Source organism: Rhinoderma darwinii, chromosome 2, assembly GCF_050947455.1.
Source record: "Rhinoderma darwinii isolate aRhiDar2 chromosome 2, aRhiDar2.hap1, whole genome shotgun sequence".
Lineage (NCBI taxonomy): Eukaryota > Metazoa > Chordata > Amphibia > Anura > Rhinodermatidae > Rhinoderma > Rhinoderma darwinii.
This window is the reverse complement of record NC_134688.1, coordinates 414,064,187-414,081,239: the sequence shown is the minus strand read 5'-3', so window position 1 is coordinate 414,081,239 and position 17,053 is coordinate 414,064,187. Positions and strand designations below refer to the sequence as shown.

General features: G+C 42.6%; 1 protein-coding gene across 7 annotated transcripts in view; it reads right to left on the bottom strand.

Moving 5' to 3' along the window:
• SGSM2 (small G protein signaling modulator 2) overlaps positions 1-17,053 on the bottom strand; it is a 337,147-nt gene that overhangs the window by 8,792 nt on the left and 311,302 nt on the right. For all 7 annotated transcript variants that reach the window (XM_075854221.1, XM_075854215.1, XM_075854216.1 and 4 more), the window contains 4 exons: positions 14,963-15,045; positions 13,663-13,772; positions 3,457-3,553; positions 1,828-1,995 (listed from right to left, as the gene is read on the bottom strand). In XM_075854221.1, coding sequence (XP_075710336.1) covers positions 1,828-1,995; positions 3,457-3,553; positions 13,663-13,772; positions 14,963-15,045 — 458 coding nt within the window. The remainder of the gene's footprint in view (positions 1-1,827; positions 1,996-3,456; positions 3,554-13,662; positions 13,773-14,962; positions 15,046-17,053) is intronic.

Below are 17,053 nucleotides of genomic sequence, written 5' to 3'. Positions count from 1 at the left end.
AAAATGTGTATATTTTTTTTATTTAACATTACTTTTTTTTTATTAATTGAACTTTTTTTTTTTTTTATCCCATAGGGGATTTTTAATTTAGATTTTTTTTCACTATAATGTACTGGCATGTGTACTGATAGTACACAGGTGGTTGTTAGGGCATAGCTAAGTATTCCCTAACAACAGGAAATTTGGTCGGACATCCATGTGGTTAACCCAATGGACTCTGGGCTGTCTGCTCATAGAAGTAGGGATTCCCTGTGACACAAACAAAGGGGGGTCCCCCCTCACTCTTTCACTTTGAATATCGCAATCAGCGTTGATCACAGCATTCAACAGATTAACTGCGGAAATAAGGTTTCTCTGATGTCCGCCATTAAAGCGGGGCTGCGGCTGTGTATTACAGCCATTGTCCCACTCTTGATCGCACAGGATGCTGTATCCACACGATCAGCATGACGAGTATGCTCATCCTTTTGCGGCAATGTTCTGCTGCTCATGACGAGCATAATGGTCATGCGTCATCAACTAGTTAATGGGGTTTGTCAGGAGTTGACCAGGTCATTCCAAAATCTTAATTTTGTTTCTTTTGAGTCACTCAGAGGTGGACAAATATTTATTCATGGCACTGTACATGCTTGGGAAAATTCCAACGACAAACAAATAATTTTGAGTTCCTGTGACTAAGAGTGCTACATGCAGGTACATGTTTCACTGACAGTTGGCTGTCTATCCACTAATCACTATCAACATTTGATAGATGGCCAAGGGCGACTAAGTCTTCGTTCACATCTGCGTCAGGGCTCCGTTCATGTTCTGTTGGAGCTTTCCATCGGAACGGAGCCATGACTGACACAAACTGAAACCATAGGTTTCCGTTTCCATCACCATTGATTACAATGGTTACGGATCCGATGCCAATGGTCTCAGTTTGTCTCCATTATGCAAGGGTTCCGTAGTTTTGATGGGACGAATACCGTATTCATCCCGTCAAAACGACGGAACCCTTGCACAACGGAGACAAACTGAAACCATTGGCACCAGATCCGTCACCATTGAAATCTATGGTGATGGAAACGTAAACCTATGGTTTCAGTTTGTGTCAGTTAGGGCTCCGTTCCGACGGAAAGCTCATCCTTTCCTTTTCAATGACAAAAGGAAAGAAGGTATTTATTTGTATAAAGCCTTTCCAACATGGCCTCTAAGCCCTACATGGTCCAATTCGAGCTCATTTGTGGGGATGGGATCATTATTACAACCATAATAAACATGAGTGATTCAAAGATGCAAGTACGAAGTAACAAACTAATTTTTATACATTTTAGCTTCCACAACATTTTCTTACATTGATAAATCATAAAGTAAACGGGTATTCCTATGAAGCAATTATTACATATGAACAGGATTTGCCATAAATGGTTGATAAATGCGAGTTCCAACTCTCGAGTCTCCAGATGACGCTGACTCTTCATTGAACCCTATATAACTTATGGAAAGAGCCGAGCAAGCAGCTCTCAGTTCTTTAATTAACTCCCATGGACTTTAATGGAGAAGATTGCGCGCAAGTGGGGCCAACTCTCCATTAAACTGTATGGAATTGCGGCAGCCTACCGAACCTACATTCTCTCAGTAGGTGATGGTTCAAGGGGTAGGACCCTCACCTATGAGGCATCCTGTGGATTTGCTGTAAAGTTTTAAGATGGCAATACCCTTTAATAGATATATATTTCCAGTACCACAAAATGTTTACATGACATCAGTCAGTGCAAGAAATGTTCAAGACCTATAAAATCTGTGTTATTTAGAAAAATAGTCTTACTCATGTAAAGTGCTTACCATTAAAAAACTTGATGATATCTGTAAAATCCATGTTGTTGTCTCGAACAATCTCTCGATAAACTTGCACAAGAGCTAGAGCGATGAACAATACAAAATGCTCTGAGGAAATATGTCTGGCTGCCCATATAACTTCCCAAACAGCGAATACATCTTCATACAACAATTCTGCCAAAAGAACACATACAATGATTTACATTTTTGGAAAAGATGTTTAAGAGACAGTAAGTCAATCAGTCTAGTAGGCATAGTTCTAAGTCATACCACATCCACCAGCATGTCTGCATAACATATGTCTTTATAACATAAGGTCCAGCCATTATATTGTCATATTGGATAAGGTATAATAAAACACATTTGCTCAATGACAATCCTCCACCTCAGTGGGGTAGGAAAAGCATGGTGATGATATACTTATAATTTCTAATACTTTTTTGTTGTCTGTAGGTAAATTCAGTCATGTTCTACCCCCTTTAAAATAAAACCAGAGTTAAAGTGGGTGTCTCAACAATGCAACTCCTGTCCACATGCCCTATTAGGGCATATGGACATCTTAAACAGTGGTCTCCTGCTTGTGGTCCTACTCTATTAGCAAGCGTGGAGAGCCACCAGAAAGATCAGCTTCCTTTCTAGATTCCCATTTAAAAGTGGTTGCTATGTTGAATGATTTCCCTTAAAGAGGCTCTGTCACCAGATTTTGCAACCCCTATCTGCTATTGCAGCAGATAGACGCTGCAATGTAGATTACAGTAACGTTTTTATTTTTAAAAAACAAGCATTTTTGGCCAAGTTATGACCATTTTTGAAATTTATGCAAATGAGGCTTGCAAAAGTCCAAGTGGGCGTGTTTAAAGTAAAAGTCCAACTGGGCGTGTATTATGTGCGTACATCGGGGCGTTTTTACTACTTTTACTAGCTGGGCGTTCTGACGAGAAGTATCATCCACTTCTCTTCAGAACGCCCAGCTTCTGGCAGTGCAGACACAGCCGTGTTCTCGAGAGATCACGCTGTGACCTCACTCACAGGTCCTGCATCGTGTCGGCCACATCGGCACCAGAGGCTACAGTTGATTCTGCAGCAGCATCAGCGTTTGCAGGTAAGTAGCTACATCGACTTACCTGCAAACGGCGATGCTGCTGCAGAATCAACTGTAGCCTCTGGTGCCGATGTGTCCTCGCTCGTCCGACACGATGCAGGACCTGTGAGTGACGACACAGCGTGATCTCTCGAGAACACGCTGTGTCTGCACTCCCAGAAGCTGGGCGTTCTGAAGAGAAGTGGATGATACTTCTCGTCAGAACGCCCAGCTAGTAAAAGTAGTAAAAATGCCCCGATGTACGCACATAATACACGCCCACTTGGACTTTTACTTTAAACACGCCCACTTGGACTTTTGCAAGCCTCATTTGCATAAATACAAAAATGGTCATAACTTGGCCAAAAATGCTCGTTTTTTAAAAATATAAACGTTACTGTAATCTACATTGCAGCGCCTATCTGCTGCAATAGCAGATAGGGGTTGCAAAATCTGGTGACAGAGCCTCTTTAAATATAAAAACAATATATTGACAAAAAAGAATACATCATAGAGAGTGTACTACAGTAACTATTCCATCATATTAAGAATACCTCTTTTAAAATCAAGAAGAAACCAACGATAACAGAAGTAGAAATGAGTGTAGTCCCCATTCTGGTGCATAAGTTCAAAGAGCTCGGAGTCCAAAATCTGGTAAAAAAAAAGAAAGAAAAAGTTTTAAGAAAAGGTTTGTGCCTTATCTACATGAGATTTTTAGTAAGTAGGCAAATGAATACACTACAATGGTTTCTATATGGAAGTGTGCACTAATCATGCATCACATTACCAGGTTATAGAATATAACAAAACAAACTGATATGTTTCTTGAATGCAGTAAAGGAGCTTCCGGTGTCATATGCTTGCCTAGGCATCCGGATTGCCCGCTACACTACAAGAAGGCTGCACAACTTAGATCTACACAATAGGCGTTCCAGGAGGAAAGTCTGAAAAAAGGAATTTTTAGGGTTCTTGAATGGCCAAGCCAAAGCCTGAATCTAAATCCCTTCAAGAAGCAGTGGGGGGGGGGGGGGGGGGGGGGGGATTTAAAACGGGCCTACGAAAGCAAGAACCGAGGTCAAAGACTGGTGGACCATTAGAATTACACCTGATTGAGTTTTCTGCCAAAGAGGGCAATGACAGGTATTAGGGCCACTTAAAACTATACCTATATATTTTTTTGAAAGTAGACACCTGGAACATTGTCAAAATGCTACTCAACACTTTATACACACAGATACCATCATGCAGGATCACATAGTCTGCTCCGTCCCCTGATGGCCCCGCTCCCCTCCTCCACACAGGCTGAAATGGGAATTGCAAATATATTCAGCTGAATCTGAAAAAAATCCACCCTTTTTTCCTAATCTCATAGAACTCCTTTAATATATACGAGAGAAGTATACTAATACTGTTGAAATTTGGTCTAATGGCCTTAGGGGGAGGGGGAAATGTAGTGTTTGTTTACACCGAAAAAAATCCATTCTAAACATGCAACTTGTGCCAATTAATACTTTATGTTTAATTTCTATGGTTCTCTTGAGCAAATCTGATATCCACTACTTAAGGGATTTATTGTCATTACGATTTGCCTCTCAGATTTTGCATATGGGAAAAGAGCACACTAATGATTACGCAGCAAGTGTTATCATGAAAACAAATTAAGTTCTCTCACATTATGTTCATCACCTTAATAATAAGAATGTATTAAAATTCTAATCATAAACATTAAAGAATGAAAAACTTCACAACACTTACAGAGCTGATAAGGCCTAATAACTCATTTATTGTTCTTGAGCTGTTCTTCTAGGATGATGACATTACAATATAAGTTTATTCATTTTGAAGTACTGCACCTACTCTTAGAGGTTTTTTCCTTTGTAGTAAACCAGCAGCATAAATAATTTGTAGCATTTTCTAGTAAATTTAATAAGGCTACAATGATATTTTTGTTAAATCTTTTTGTAAAAGTATCGGTTGCCTGCTGCTAGTACTAGTGGAATGATCTGTATGCGGCTCCTATTTAGGGCAATAGCAGCTGTATATTTAATGCAGATTGGTCCCCTAGGTCTGGGCTAATTCAATACAAATTGTCAAAAGGCAAAAAAATACCCAAGTTTCCACAATACTCAAGAAGTAGTACTGTAGAAGTTAATATAAATAGCCTTCATTTAGATTGCTAAAAATTAGCCACACAGGTTAAAAATGTGACATCAGAGCTACCTCAAGTATGAAGGCGCTACTTTATTATTTTCTTATATTTTCCTGCCAGCCAGGACTTTCGACTGCAGCTCACATTCCATATAATTAAACATCACAGTATATCATGATTAAAAACATTAACCTCAATACCCCCTGACATGTTTAGCCAGAACCAGCATCTTCAGGGGCTATGGGGCATGGGCTAGGGTGACACACATACTTTTTGTAGTAGTGGTAGGGACACAAGTAGCGAACATTGAGACGATATGCGGTTTTACCACAAATCGGCACAGTCTTTAAATGATTGCTAATGTTCGTGCCTTTTGCTTTGATATTCTCACAATTGCGGTAATGAACTGTGATTTGACCGTGCTGTGTGAATAGACCCTTATAGTTAGTGCAGCAGGAATTTCCACAAGTTTTATCTCTATGGGATATCCTTAAATGGCTTTTAGATTATAGATGGAAAATAAAGTTATATACCAATCAAGCAAATGGTCTGATTTTTTAGTCTGATGTTGCAATTGAACAAAGATTCACAGTTTAAAGAGGCTCTGTCACCACATTATAAGTGCCCTATATCCTACATAATCTGATCGGCGCTGTAATGTAGATAACAACAGTGGTTTTTATTTAGAAAAACTATCATTTTTGACCAAGTTATAAACAATTTTAGATTTATGCTAATTAGTTTCTTAATAGACAACCGGGCGTGTTTTTACTTTTTACCAACTGGGCATTGTACAGAGGAGTGTATGACTTTGACCAATTAGTGTCATACACTTCTCATTGTTCCAGCCCATTGTTACAGTGTGATTATGCAGTGAAAGAAGCTGGGCTGGAACAATGAGAAGTGTGTGACGCTGATTGGTCACTGATTGGTCAACGTCATACACTCCCCTGTACAATGCCCAGTTGGTAAAAAGTAAAAACACGCCCGGTTGTCTATTAAGAAACTAATTAGCATAAATCTAAAATTGTTTATAACTTGGTCAAAAATGATCGTTTTTCAAAATAAAAACCACTGTTGTTATCTACATTACAGCGCCGATCAGATTATGTAGGATATAGGGCACTTATACTTTGGTGACAGAGCCTCTTTAAGTGTGAGTGTTAAAAATTCTCTATACTGCACAAAGAACTAGTAAAGGGACCGATAAGACTGGAGTGCAGCACCATTTTCAGAGTGGGGCTATCTGAGAACAGATTAGTCCTCACAGATCAGGAGTGTCTCACCATATAAAGTTAATGTTAAGTATGTGTGTAATGACAGGGATAGGGAAACAGACAAGTGAGCCCTAATCTACCCGCCACTCAGTTCCTGCCTACTTGCAACGACCCGCCCTAGGCGACGGGGTACAACTGGGCGACGGTCCCTACACTCAATAACTGCACGACAGATAACCAGACAAGGAAACACAGAACAAAGGGAAACGGGGCAGTTGCCCACGGCAACACCGTGAGCAACAAGAGTAGTACACGAGCCGAGTCAAACCAGGAGAGTACGAGTTGCCAAACGTAGAGCAGGAGAGTAGTGAACAAGCCGAGTCAAACCAGGAGTGTACGAGGTACCAAACGCAGAGCAGAAGAGTAGTCAGTAAGCCAGGGTCAATACGAAGCAGGGACAAGTAGTACAAGAAGCTGCAGCAGGGCCAGGAAACCAACAGAGAAGAATCACAAGCAAGGAGGAACAGGAAAGGCAGGTATAAATAGACAGAGGGCGGGAGCTAGCTCCGTCTGGCCAGGCTGTGATAGGCTCTCCCACTCCTAAGCCTGCCATCCTGAGTGGTGGAAGATGGAGTCAGTCTCACAGACATAGAAGCAGGTGCAGACTGATTACCTATGGGCGTGGATACAGAAGCTGTGCCTGGCAGATTCTTAACAGTACCCCCCCCTTTTATGAGGGACCACCGCACCCTTTCTAGATGGACCTGGTTTATTGGGGAAACGAAGGTGGAACCTCCTGACCAATACCCCAGCGTGAACATCCCGGGCGGGTACCCAAGTCCTGTCCTCAGGCCCGTATCCTCTCCAATGGACCAGGTACTGGAGGGAGCCTTGGACCATCTTGCTGTCCACAATCTTGGCCACCTCGAATTCTACCCCCTCAGGGGTGAGAACGGGGACAGGAGGTTTCCTCGAGGGAGCCAAGGACGGGGAGCAGCGTTTAAGGAGGGAGGCATGAAACACGTAGTGTACTCGAAAAGATGGGGGCAACTCCAGTCGGAAGGAGACAGGATTGAGGACTTCAATGACCTTGTACGGCTCTATAAACCGGGGAGCAAACTTCTTGGACGGGACTTTAAGGCGCAAGTTCTTTGGCGATAGCCACACCAGATCCCCGACCATAAACAAGGGGTTAGCAGAACGTCTTCTATCTGCCTGAGTTTTTTGTATGCTCTGGGACGCCTCTAGGTTCTTCTGAACCTGGGCCCAGACTGTGCACAGTTCCCAATGAACGACCTCTACCTCGGGATTGTTGGAACTACCAGGTGAAACGGAGGAGAACCGTGGATTAAACCCAAAATTACAGAAAAAGGGGGAGACCCCTGACGAGTTACTGACCCGGTTATTAAGGGAAAATTCGGCGAGGGGAATGAATGAGACCCAATCATATTGACAGTCCGAGATAAAACACCTTAAATATTGTTCTAGAGACTGATTTAGTCCTCTCGGTTTGGCCATTAGTTTCAGGATGGAAGGCAGAGGAGAAGGACAGATCAATCTCCAACTTTTTACAGAAGGCTCTCCAAAACAAAGAAACAAATTGTACCCCTCTGTCAGAAACAATATTGACAGGGACCCCATGGAGACGCAGGATGTGTTTGACAAACAAGGTAGCTAACGTCTTAGCATTGGGTAGTTTTTTGAGGGGCACAAAGTGGCACATCTTACTGAAGCGGTCTACTACAACCCACACCACCGACTTGCCTTGAGATGGAGGCAAATCGGTGATAAAATCCATGGAGATATGGGTCCAAGGTCTCTGGGGAATGGGCAAAGAACGTAGTAAGCCCGCTGGTCGGGACCTGGGAGTCTTGGACCTAGCACAGACCTCACAAGCGGCGACATAGGCCTTAACGTCTTTAGGCAACCCAGGCCACCAATAGTTTCTGGAAATGAGGTGCTTGGTACCCAGGATGCCTGGATGACCAGATAGTGCGGAGTCATGATTTTCCCTAAGTACCCTTAGCCGGAATTGCAGGGGAACAAACAGCTTGTTCTCAGGAAGGCTCCCGGGAGCTGAACCTTGATCAGCAGCAATTTCAGAGACTAAATCAGACTCAATAGAAAAAATGATTATACCTGGAGGCAAAATACAAGCAGGATCTTCCTCCGAAGGAGGGCTGGCCATGAAGCTACGCGACAGTGCATCAGCCTTAATATTTTTAGACCCAGCCCTATAGGTAACCAAAAAATTGAATTTGGTAAAAAATAACGCCCATCGAGCTTGTCTCGGGTTTAGCCTCCGGGCCGATTCTAGGAAAACCAGATTCTTGTGGTCGGTAAGGACCGTTACCTTGTGCCTTGCCCCCTCCAGGAAGTGGCGCCACTCTTCAAATGCCCATTTAATGGCTAAGAGTTCGCGGTTGCCAATATCATAGTTACTCTCAGTGGGCGAAAACTTCCTGGAGAAGTAGGCACAGGGACGGAGATGGGTGAGGGACCTGGTACCCTGGGACAAGACAGCCCCCACTCCCACCTCGGACGCGTCAACCTCCACGATAAATGGCTCCATTTGGTTGGGCTGAACCAACACCGGGGCCGAGATAAAGCACTTCTTAAGGACCTCAAAAGCCTGGACAGCCTCAGGAGGCCAGCGGAGGAGATCAGCACCCTTGCGAGTGAGGTCCGTAAGAGGCTTAGTGATGACCGAGAAGTTAGCAATAAATCTCCTGTAATAATTAGCAAACCCCAAGAAGCACTGTAACGCCTTCAGGGAGGCAGGTTGGACCCTGGCGGGGTCCATGCGGAATTCATGAGGAGTGAGGATTTGACCCAAAAATTGTATCTCCTGCACCCCAGACACACATTTTTCGGTCTTCGCAAACAGTTTGTTTTCCCGAAGGACCTGGAGCACCTTCCTGACATGCACAATGAGGGAGGACCAGTCCTTGGAAAACACAAGTATGTCATCAAGGTACACTACAAGAAATACCCCCAGGTAATCTCTTAAAATCTCATTTATGAAATTCTGGAAGACCACGGGAGCATTACACAACCCAAAGGGCATGACGAGGTATTCGAAATGACCTTCGGGCGTGTTAAACGCAGTCTTCCATTCATCCCCCTCTTTGATGCGGATAAGGTTATACGCTCCCCGTAGATCAAACTTAGAGAACCATTGGGCCCCCTGAACCTGATTAAAGAGATCAGGAATCAAAGGAAGGGGATACTGGTTCCTTACAGTGACCTTATTCAAGTTACGGTAGTCAATGCATGGCCTAAGACCACCATCCTTCTTCCCTACGAAGAAGAAGCCAGCACCTACCGGAGAAGTAGAGGGGCGAATGTAACCCTTGGCCAGGCATTCCTGGATATACTCTCTCATGGCTTCACGTTCGGGACAAGAGAGATTAAATATCCTACCCTTAGGGAGCTTAGCTCCTGGTACCAAATTGATAGCGCAATCGTATTCTCTATGAGGAGGTAACACTTCGGAGGCCTCCTAAGAGAAAACATCAGCGAAGTCCTGAACAAACTCAGGTAGCGTGTTCACCTCCTCAAGGGGAGAAATAGAATTAACAGAAAAACATGACGTCAAACATTCATTACCCCATTTGGTAAGATCCCCAGTATTCCAGTCAAACGTGGGATTATGCAACTGCAACCAGGGAAGGCCTAAAACCAAATCGGACGATAATCCCTGCATCAACAGTACAGAGCACTGCTCCAAATGCATGAAGCCAACAAGGAGTTCAAAAACAGGGGTATGCTGTGTAAAATAACCATTAGCAAGAGGAGTGGAGTCGATACCCACTACCGGGACAGGTTTAGGCAAATCAATCAAAGGCATAGCTAGTGACATAGCAAATTCCACAGACATGATATTAGCAGACGACCCTGAATCCACGAAGGCACTGCCGGTAGCAGACCTACCAGCAAAAGAGACCTGAAAGGGAAGCAAGATTTTATTACGTTTCATATTTACGGGAAATACCTGTGCGCCCAAGTGACCTCCCCGATGATCACTTAGGCGCGGAAGTTTTCCGGCTGCTTATTCTTATGCCTAGGACAGGTGTTCACTTGATGCTTGTCATCCCCACAATAGAAGCAGAGACCATTCTTGCTGCGGAACTCTCTACGTTGTTGGGGGGACACGGAGGCCCCGAGTTGCATAGGTACCTCCGAGTCTTCCGTGGAAGAACGAAGAAACGGAACCTCGGGAGGCATCATGGGGGAGTCAGAGGAGAAAACACATAAACGTTCACGTTGTCGTTCCCTGAGACGTCGGTCAAGTCATGCCGCTAAAACCATAACCTGGTCTAGGGAGTCAGAAGAGGGATAGCTAACTAGCAGGTCTTTCAGGGCGTTCGACCGACCCAACCTAAACTGGAACCTTAAGGCAGGGTCATTCCACCGAGAAGCTACGCACCACTTCCTAAAGTCAGAGCAATACTCCTCAACAGGTCTCTTACCCTGACGTAAGGTCACCAGCTGACTCTCGGCAAAGGCAGTCCTGTCAGTCTCGTCATAAATGAGTCCGAGAGCAGAAAAGAAAAGATCAACGGAGGAAAGTTCAGGGGCGTCAGGAGCCAAGGAGAAGGCCCATTCTTGGGGCCCTTCCTGGAGCCGGGATATAATTATACCCACCCGCTGGCTCTCAGAACCTGAGGAGTGGGGCTTTAAACAAAAATATAGCCTAAAACTCTCCCGAAAGGAGAGAAAAGTCTTCCGGTCCCCTGAGAACCGGTCAGGCAACTTGAGGTGGGGTTCAAGAGGTGAGGTGTACTACCATGGTAGCATCAGGCTGGTTGACCCTCTGAGCCAGGGCCTGGACCTGTAGGGAGAGACCCTGTATTTGCTGAACCAGGCTCTCAAGGGGGTCCATAATGGTGTGAGGGACCAGGGTAGAGTAGGTATATGGGCTTGTGATTATGTAATGACAGGGATAGGGAAACAGACAAGTGAGCCCTAATCTACCCGCCACTCAGTCCCTGCCTACTTGCAAAGACCCGCCCTAGGCGACGGGGTAAAACTGGGCGACGGTCCCTACACTCAATAAGTGCACGACAGATAACCAGACAAGGAAACACAGAACAAAGGGAAACGGGGCAGTTGCCCACGGCAACACCGTGAGCAACAAGAGTAGTAAAAGAGCCGAGTCAAACCAGGAGAGTACGAGGTGCCAAACGTAGAGCAGGAGAGTAGTGAACAAGCCGAGTCAAACCAGGAGTGTACAAGGTACCAAACGCAGAGCAGAAGAGTAGTCAGTAAGCCAGGGTCAATACGAAGCAGGGACAAGTAGTACAAGAAGCTGCAGCAGGGCCAGGAAACCAATAGAGAAGAATCACAAGCAAGGAGGAACAGGAAAGGCAGGTATAAATAGACAGAGGGCGGGAGCTAGCTCCGTCTGGCCAGGCTGTGATAGGCTCTCCCACTCCTAAGCCTGCCATCCTGAGTGGTGGAAGATGGAGTCAGTCTCACAGACATATAAGCAGGTGCAGACTGATTACCTATGGACGTGGATACAGAAGCTGTGCCTGGCAGATCCTTAACAATGTGGAGTATAGAACAGTAGTCGTAAACAATATAGTAGTAAAAGTTTAAGTAGTGACTCTAGGACAGGGCTAACCAACATTTTTGGCACTTGTCTGAATGAAGAAAGAAGAGTAAATGCACTTGGTTGACAAGCTTGTCAGAACATGATGCCTTTATATACAGACGCTCAGCTCACAGCAACTTCCTTTTGTAAAATGGACAGCAAAAGCTTAGCCGCCGCAATCTTGAATTGATACCCAGTCTATCTCTGGGACTAGTCTTCACAAATAACAGTGGCAGCCCATATTAGAGTCAGCCACAATGCCTCATAACATTGAAAGCTACAGTTCCCTCATTGTGACAGTGTTTCTATAACATTGCCTTAATAGAATGAGAGCTAGAGTACATCTATAACTGCTACCATAATAATAAGCCCACATTAAAAGAAACAGTCACAGACCCTGATAACAGTGACAGCCATAGCAGTTCATGACAATAAAAGTCAGGAAAATCCCATAACCGTAACAAACAAAACCCTCTCATGACAACTAATAACCCACCCAAAAAAAATCTCAAATTTACAAACCTCTTCCGCGATCCAACCTTCTCATCAGAAATGATCAGTGAGCAGCCAATAAGTGTCTGCTGACAGGTCACTTCCTCTTTCCATGGTCGTTCTTCCAGTGTTGTTCTGACCATCAATTGGTCAGTGACTGCTCTTGCTGGACAGACCCCAAGCTGTGCAGGAGACTTGCCTTCTCTGCTTGAAGACAATATGGGAGCATAGGCAAGTATAGGGTGAGTGCCAAAAGAGCTAACTGCTGCCACAATAGTTTCTGGGGGCTAAGTGTTGGACAACTCAAGAGCATGATGCACTTCCAACTCTGTACCAGAATTTTGAGAACAGCTACAGGATGGCAATGCCTTGATGCACCCAACCAGGTCCATAAAAAATGGTTTGGCAAGTTTGGTGTGGAAGAATTCGACTGACCTAAATAGAGCCTTGACCTCTACCCTATCAATACCTTTGAGATGAATTGCACAAGACCGCCAGGCCTTATGGCCAAATATCTGTGCCCAACCTTTATTTTTTTTTTATATCTGTATTGTGTGAGCCCTACATTAATGTTCACTACTCTAATGGAAGCCATTTCAGAAGAGACGTTTGTAAAGCAGCGAAGAGGACAAACTGAATATAGAACAACCAAACTGAACAACCGCTATCCATATACCCGATTACAAGAAAGAACAACTCCTACACTGTTGTCCATTACTTTAAATGGGTGTCATATAATACTACATTCCCCATGCAGGAAAATGCTTGATCGCTTACAGTTTCGCAGGGCGATAACAGCTGGGAGTTGGGATATCCATTTGAATGCGTATGGCTTTGGAATTACATTTTTAATAACCACATATGAATTTTACATTCAAGTGTTACATACTGTCTATCTAGTATACATATAGTAAAATATCAACCGTCTCCTGCTTTTTCAAGGTACCATCATTTTAGATTATATTTATGAAAAATAATAGTAGCTTTTTATACAACTTATAGTTTAGGTAATATGGTCCTTTAAAAAAAGATGAATAATGGACTGGTCAAGTGTCACACAAGTATATGATGTGAAAGATATACTCATAAATCACTAACATTCAATTTCCAATGAGAAAATCATATTTAGTTATTTATTGTCAATGTAAAATGTACAGCAAAAACTATTTGACCAGTTTTGTGTATAATAAATATCCTGCAAAATACAACAGTTGCCCCAGGACATAAAAGACCATATTCATTATCACAGATATGAAATATTTAACTCAAAGGTAAAAAGTTTAAGGGTAAACATAAAACTCACCTGGATCAAAGATCTCATGTTTGCGAAGTGTGTGTCCATGGCACCACCATTTGGGAAGTTTTGACTCATTCTCTTCATGAGCTGGGTAAAACAGCTGTAAGCCATTAAATCTATGAATAAAATATATCTATATTTACTACCTACATAACAGATGTGTTGAGGCTTAGAACACATGCATTAAACACCTAGAGTATGAAAAAGTACAATAGTTTTATGCATTTTACAAATCTACGGCATTCCCTATTTGCAAAACATCTGCCGTAAAATTCACAACAAAATGGCTGTGAATGTTCTGTTACACCACTACTGGTATATATGAAATGAACAAAAAACTGTCTGGAGACAACCAAAAAAAAGCAACACGACTCAAGATGACACGACTTCTGGAAAATGTACGGGGATTATGTATCAAACTAGTACAGAATGGAGAAAAGCAAGTGCTTCTATATGTGACCCGTAATCTCCACTTGAAATCTGATTTGTTGCTATGTCCATTCCCTTAAACTTATTAGTCACATAGTCAATTCTCAGAGTTGGGAGAGGGAGATAAAAATAGAAGTTGAAAATTGAAGACAGAAAGTAAGAGGAGGTGGTATTTTTTCTTTATTTTTTAATTTTAAGTGTTCCTTTAAATTACTTATAGACGCTCTTTGTAACTGCTCTCCACTCTGGCCAAGAGATGTGGATCCTGAATAGAGGACCCAATGAACTAGAAATTCCCTAATAGGGTATATGGAAATGGGTTTTCTAAACTCGACAACCCCTTTGAGTTCTTTGAGTCTCTTCTGATAAGTTTTATGCTTAAGACCTTCCACCAATTTTGTAGCCCGTCTTTGGACCTGTTCTATTTTAACAATGTCTTTTTGTAGGTGAGATCTCTGGAACTGAACACAGTATTCCGAATGTGGTGTCCCTTGAGTGGGATCGAATTCTCCTACTTTCTACTGGTTATACCTCTAGCTATGCAGACAAGCATTATACTAGCTTTTTCTAGTGTCTGGCCACACTGATGACTAATTTTGAAGGTTTCAGAAATCAGCACACCAAAATCCTTCTATTCTGAAGTCCCTGCCAACACAAAACAAAACTGCCAATACCATACTCAGAGGATTCTTTCTTCCCAAGTGCATTAGTTTTAATTTGTGAACATTGAACTGAGGTTTCCATTGTTTTGATCATTTTTCCAGTAGATCTAAATAATGTTTCATGTTACAGACACCTTAAGGGATATCAACGCTATATTGTTTCATGGCACACTGGCCAGTTAAACATCTGGTGCATTTAGTGCTGTGTTACTTACCATTATCTAGAACCACCATTAATGGAGCCAGCAGGTCACACATTCCTTGCACATAACCTACATCCAGGTGCTCCCACACATAGCTGTATAAGAGATAAATGCAACAGGGTTCATTTATTAGATCTTTTACGTGTTTTCAATTCTAACCTCTTAATCTGACGGATGTGTGTGCTTTCTAAAGAAAAAACCCCTCCTTCTTTGCCTGTCTATCTTTTGCATTAATTAAACTACAAAATGCATAATTTGAGATACAGACTGACTATGCTAAAACAAGTATGTGCAGAGCGTCAAGTGCTATACACAAGGGATAATAGTTGATAATACTGTATATTGCTCAGCATAAGAATGATATATGAAGGTAAACATCACACAGCTTGATTTTTATTCTAAGAGTTAAGAGGAAATTTAAATGAGATAGTACGCGGGATAGTAAGGGATTGACCACTGGATGAAATTAATAAAAAAAACTTACAGTGACTAATTAAAAAAGCACACCAGGAAATATTTTGTTTTGCACATATAATACTTCTTCCCAGCTCACTTGGATCCATATATTTTGAACCCTGACTTCCTGTGAGCTACAGAATTACATCAGAATCTATCAAATCCTTCCCGGCAGCTCTCAGACACCTTTCCTCCCCACCAAGCACCGACCTCCATATTTCTCTGTATGTCTCTCCACACATAGAGTCCTGCTGAGGATATCAATTCTTCCCTATCTAAGGGACGAGGAGTGCAGTGATATTGTAGCTATGTCCCAACAATGATTAGCTGCAGTTATTAAACGCCCCTGACTCACACTGACTTTCTCTGCTATATGCTGTGTGAGTCCAGTGTATTCCTATGATAGGACGCTTAACACTGCTCTCCACTGTCTCTTGCTTGTGAGGCTATGTTCAGACGTGTTGGATATGCCATATGCTTATGTCGCATTTCTGCTGCGGATCTGCAGTTGGTGTGCAGTATGATGTGTGGAAGATCTGCACGTGGATAAACCCCATTTAATGGGGCTAATCCGCATGTGAAAATCCGCCGGCTTTTCTGTGTCAATGAAATCAAGGGGAGATAGAATTCATTGCGGATTTCGATGCAGATTCCACATGGAAATCTGTGTGAGATCCGGAATGTGTGGGGCCTAAGAGCTAACAGGGAGAAACGTATCAATCACAAGCAGGAAACAGGGGAGAGCAGCGTAAATCTGCATCTCAAAGGAATCCACTGTACTCTGTATACAGTACTCTCAAAAATAAATGAAAGGCAGTGTGTGTCAGGAGAGTTTTATAACTCTCTTATCATCCTAGGCTCCTGCCTAGGATTGATATGTTTCTTCCTGCCAGTTCTTACAAGCAGGACGCAGGGGAGAGCAGTGTGAAGCAGCATCTCATAGACTACTCTGGAGACTGTGCAGTATGAAGCAGCTTCTCATATAATACACTGGAGACTCTGCAGTCTGAGTTAGGCGAGTTTTATTACTGAAGGACAATAGTTCTATTTTACAAAGATCTATCACTTGTAGCACTTCGATAGGACTCAGAGCAGAGCAAGTGCAGTGTGATGAGACTTTACCCCAGAAGCATAATCAGAAATGTATGCTACAGAACTACAAATGAGAGTGTGCTAGGGAAGCCACATCAGAGGGTAAGAAGGAGCCAAAGTGGTGGACAGCGCATAAATGGCACATCAACCATAACAGGTTAACAGGTATAATACACAAGGCATACAAAAGAGCCTCTACATTTTTCTTTAATAATTGCCTATGCCGCACAATATAGGCAAAACAATTGCTGGAGTGCTTCTTTAATGAAAGTTACATTTACACCGAGGTATGTGCATGGACAAAATAATTTGTTAATTCGCCAATGTTTGTTTCAATAGTTTAAAAATGGAACAGTCTTGCCTAAATATTTTCAGATATATTTAGATGTTATTGTCACTATTGTGTGATTGTGGCATCTATATTAGTATCCTAAGTCAGAAGTGGTGAATCCATAATAATTTTATATTCACAAGAGTTAAAGAGGCTGTGCCATCAATAGAAATGGCAATATATAAACTCAATATACATTTTATAGTAACTTATTATTGGTATTA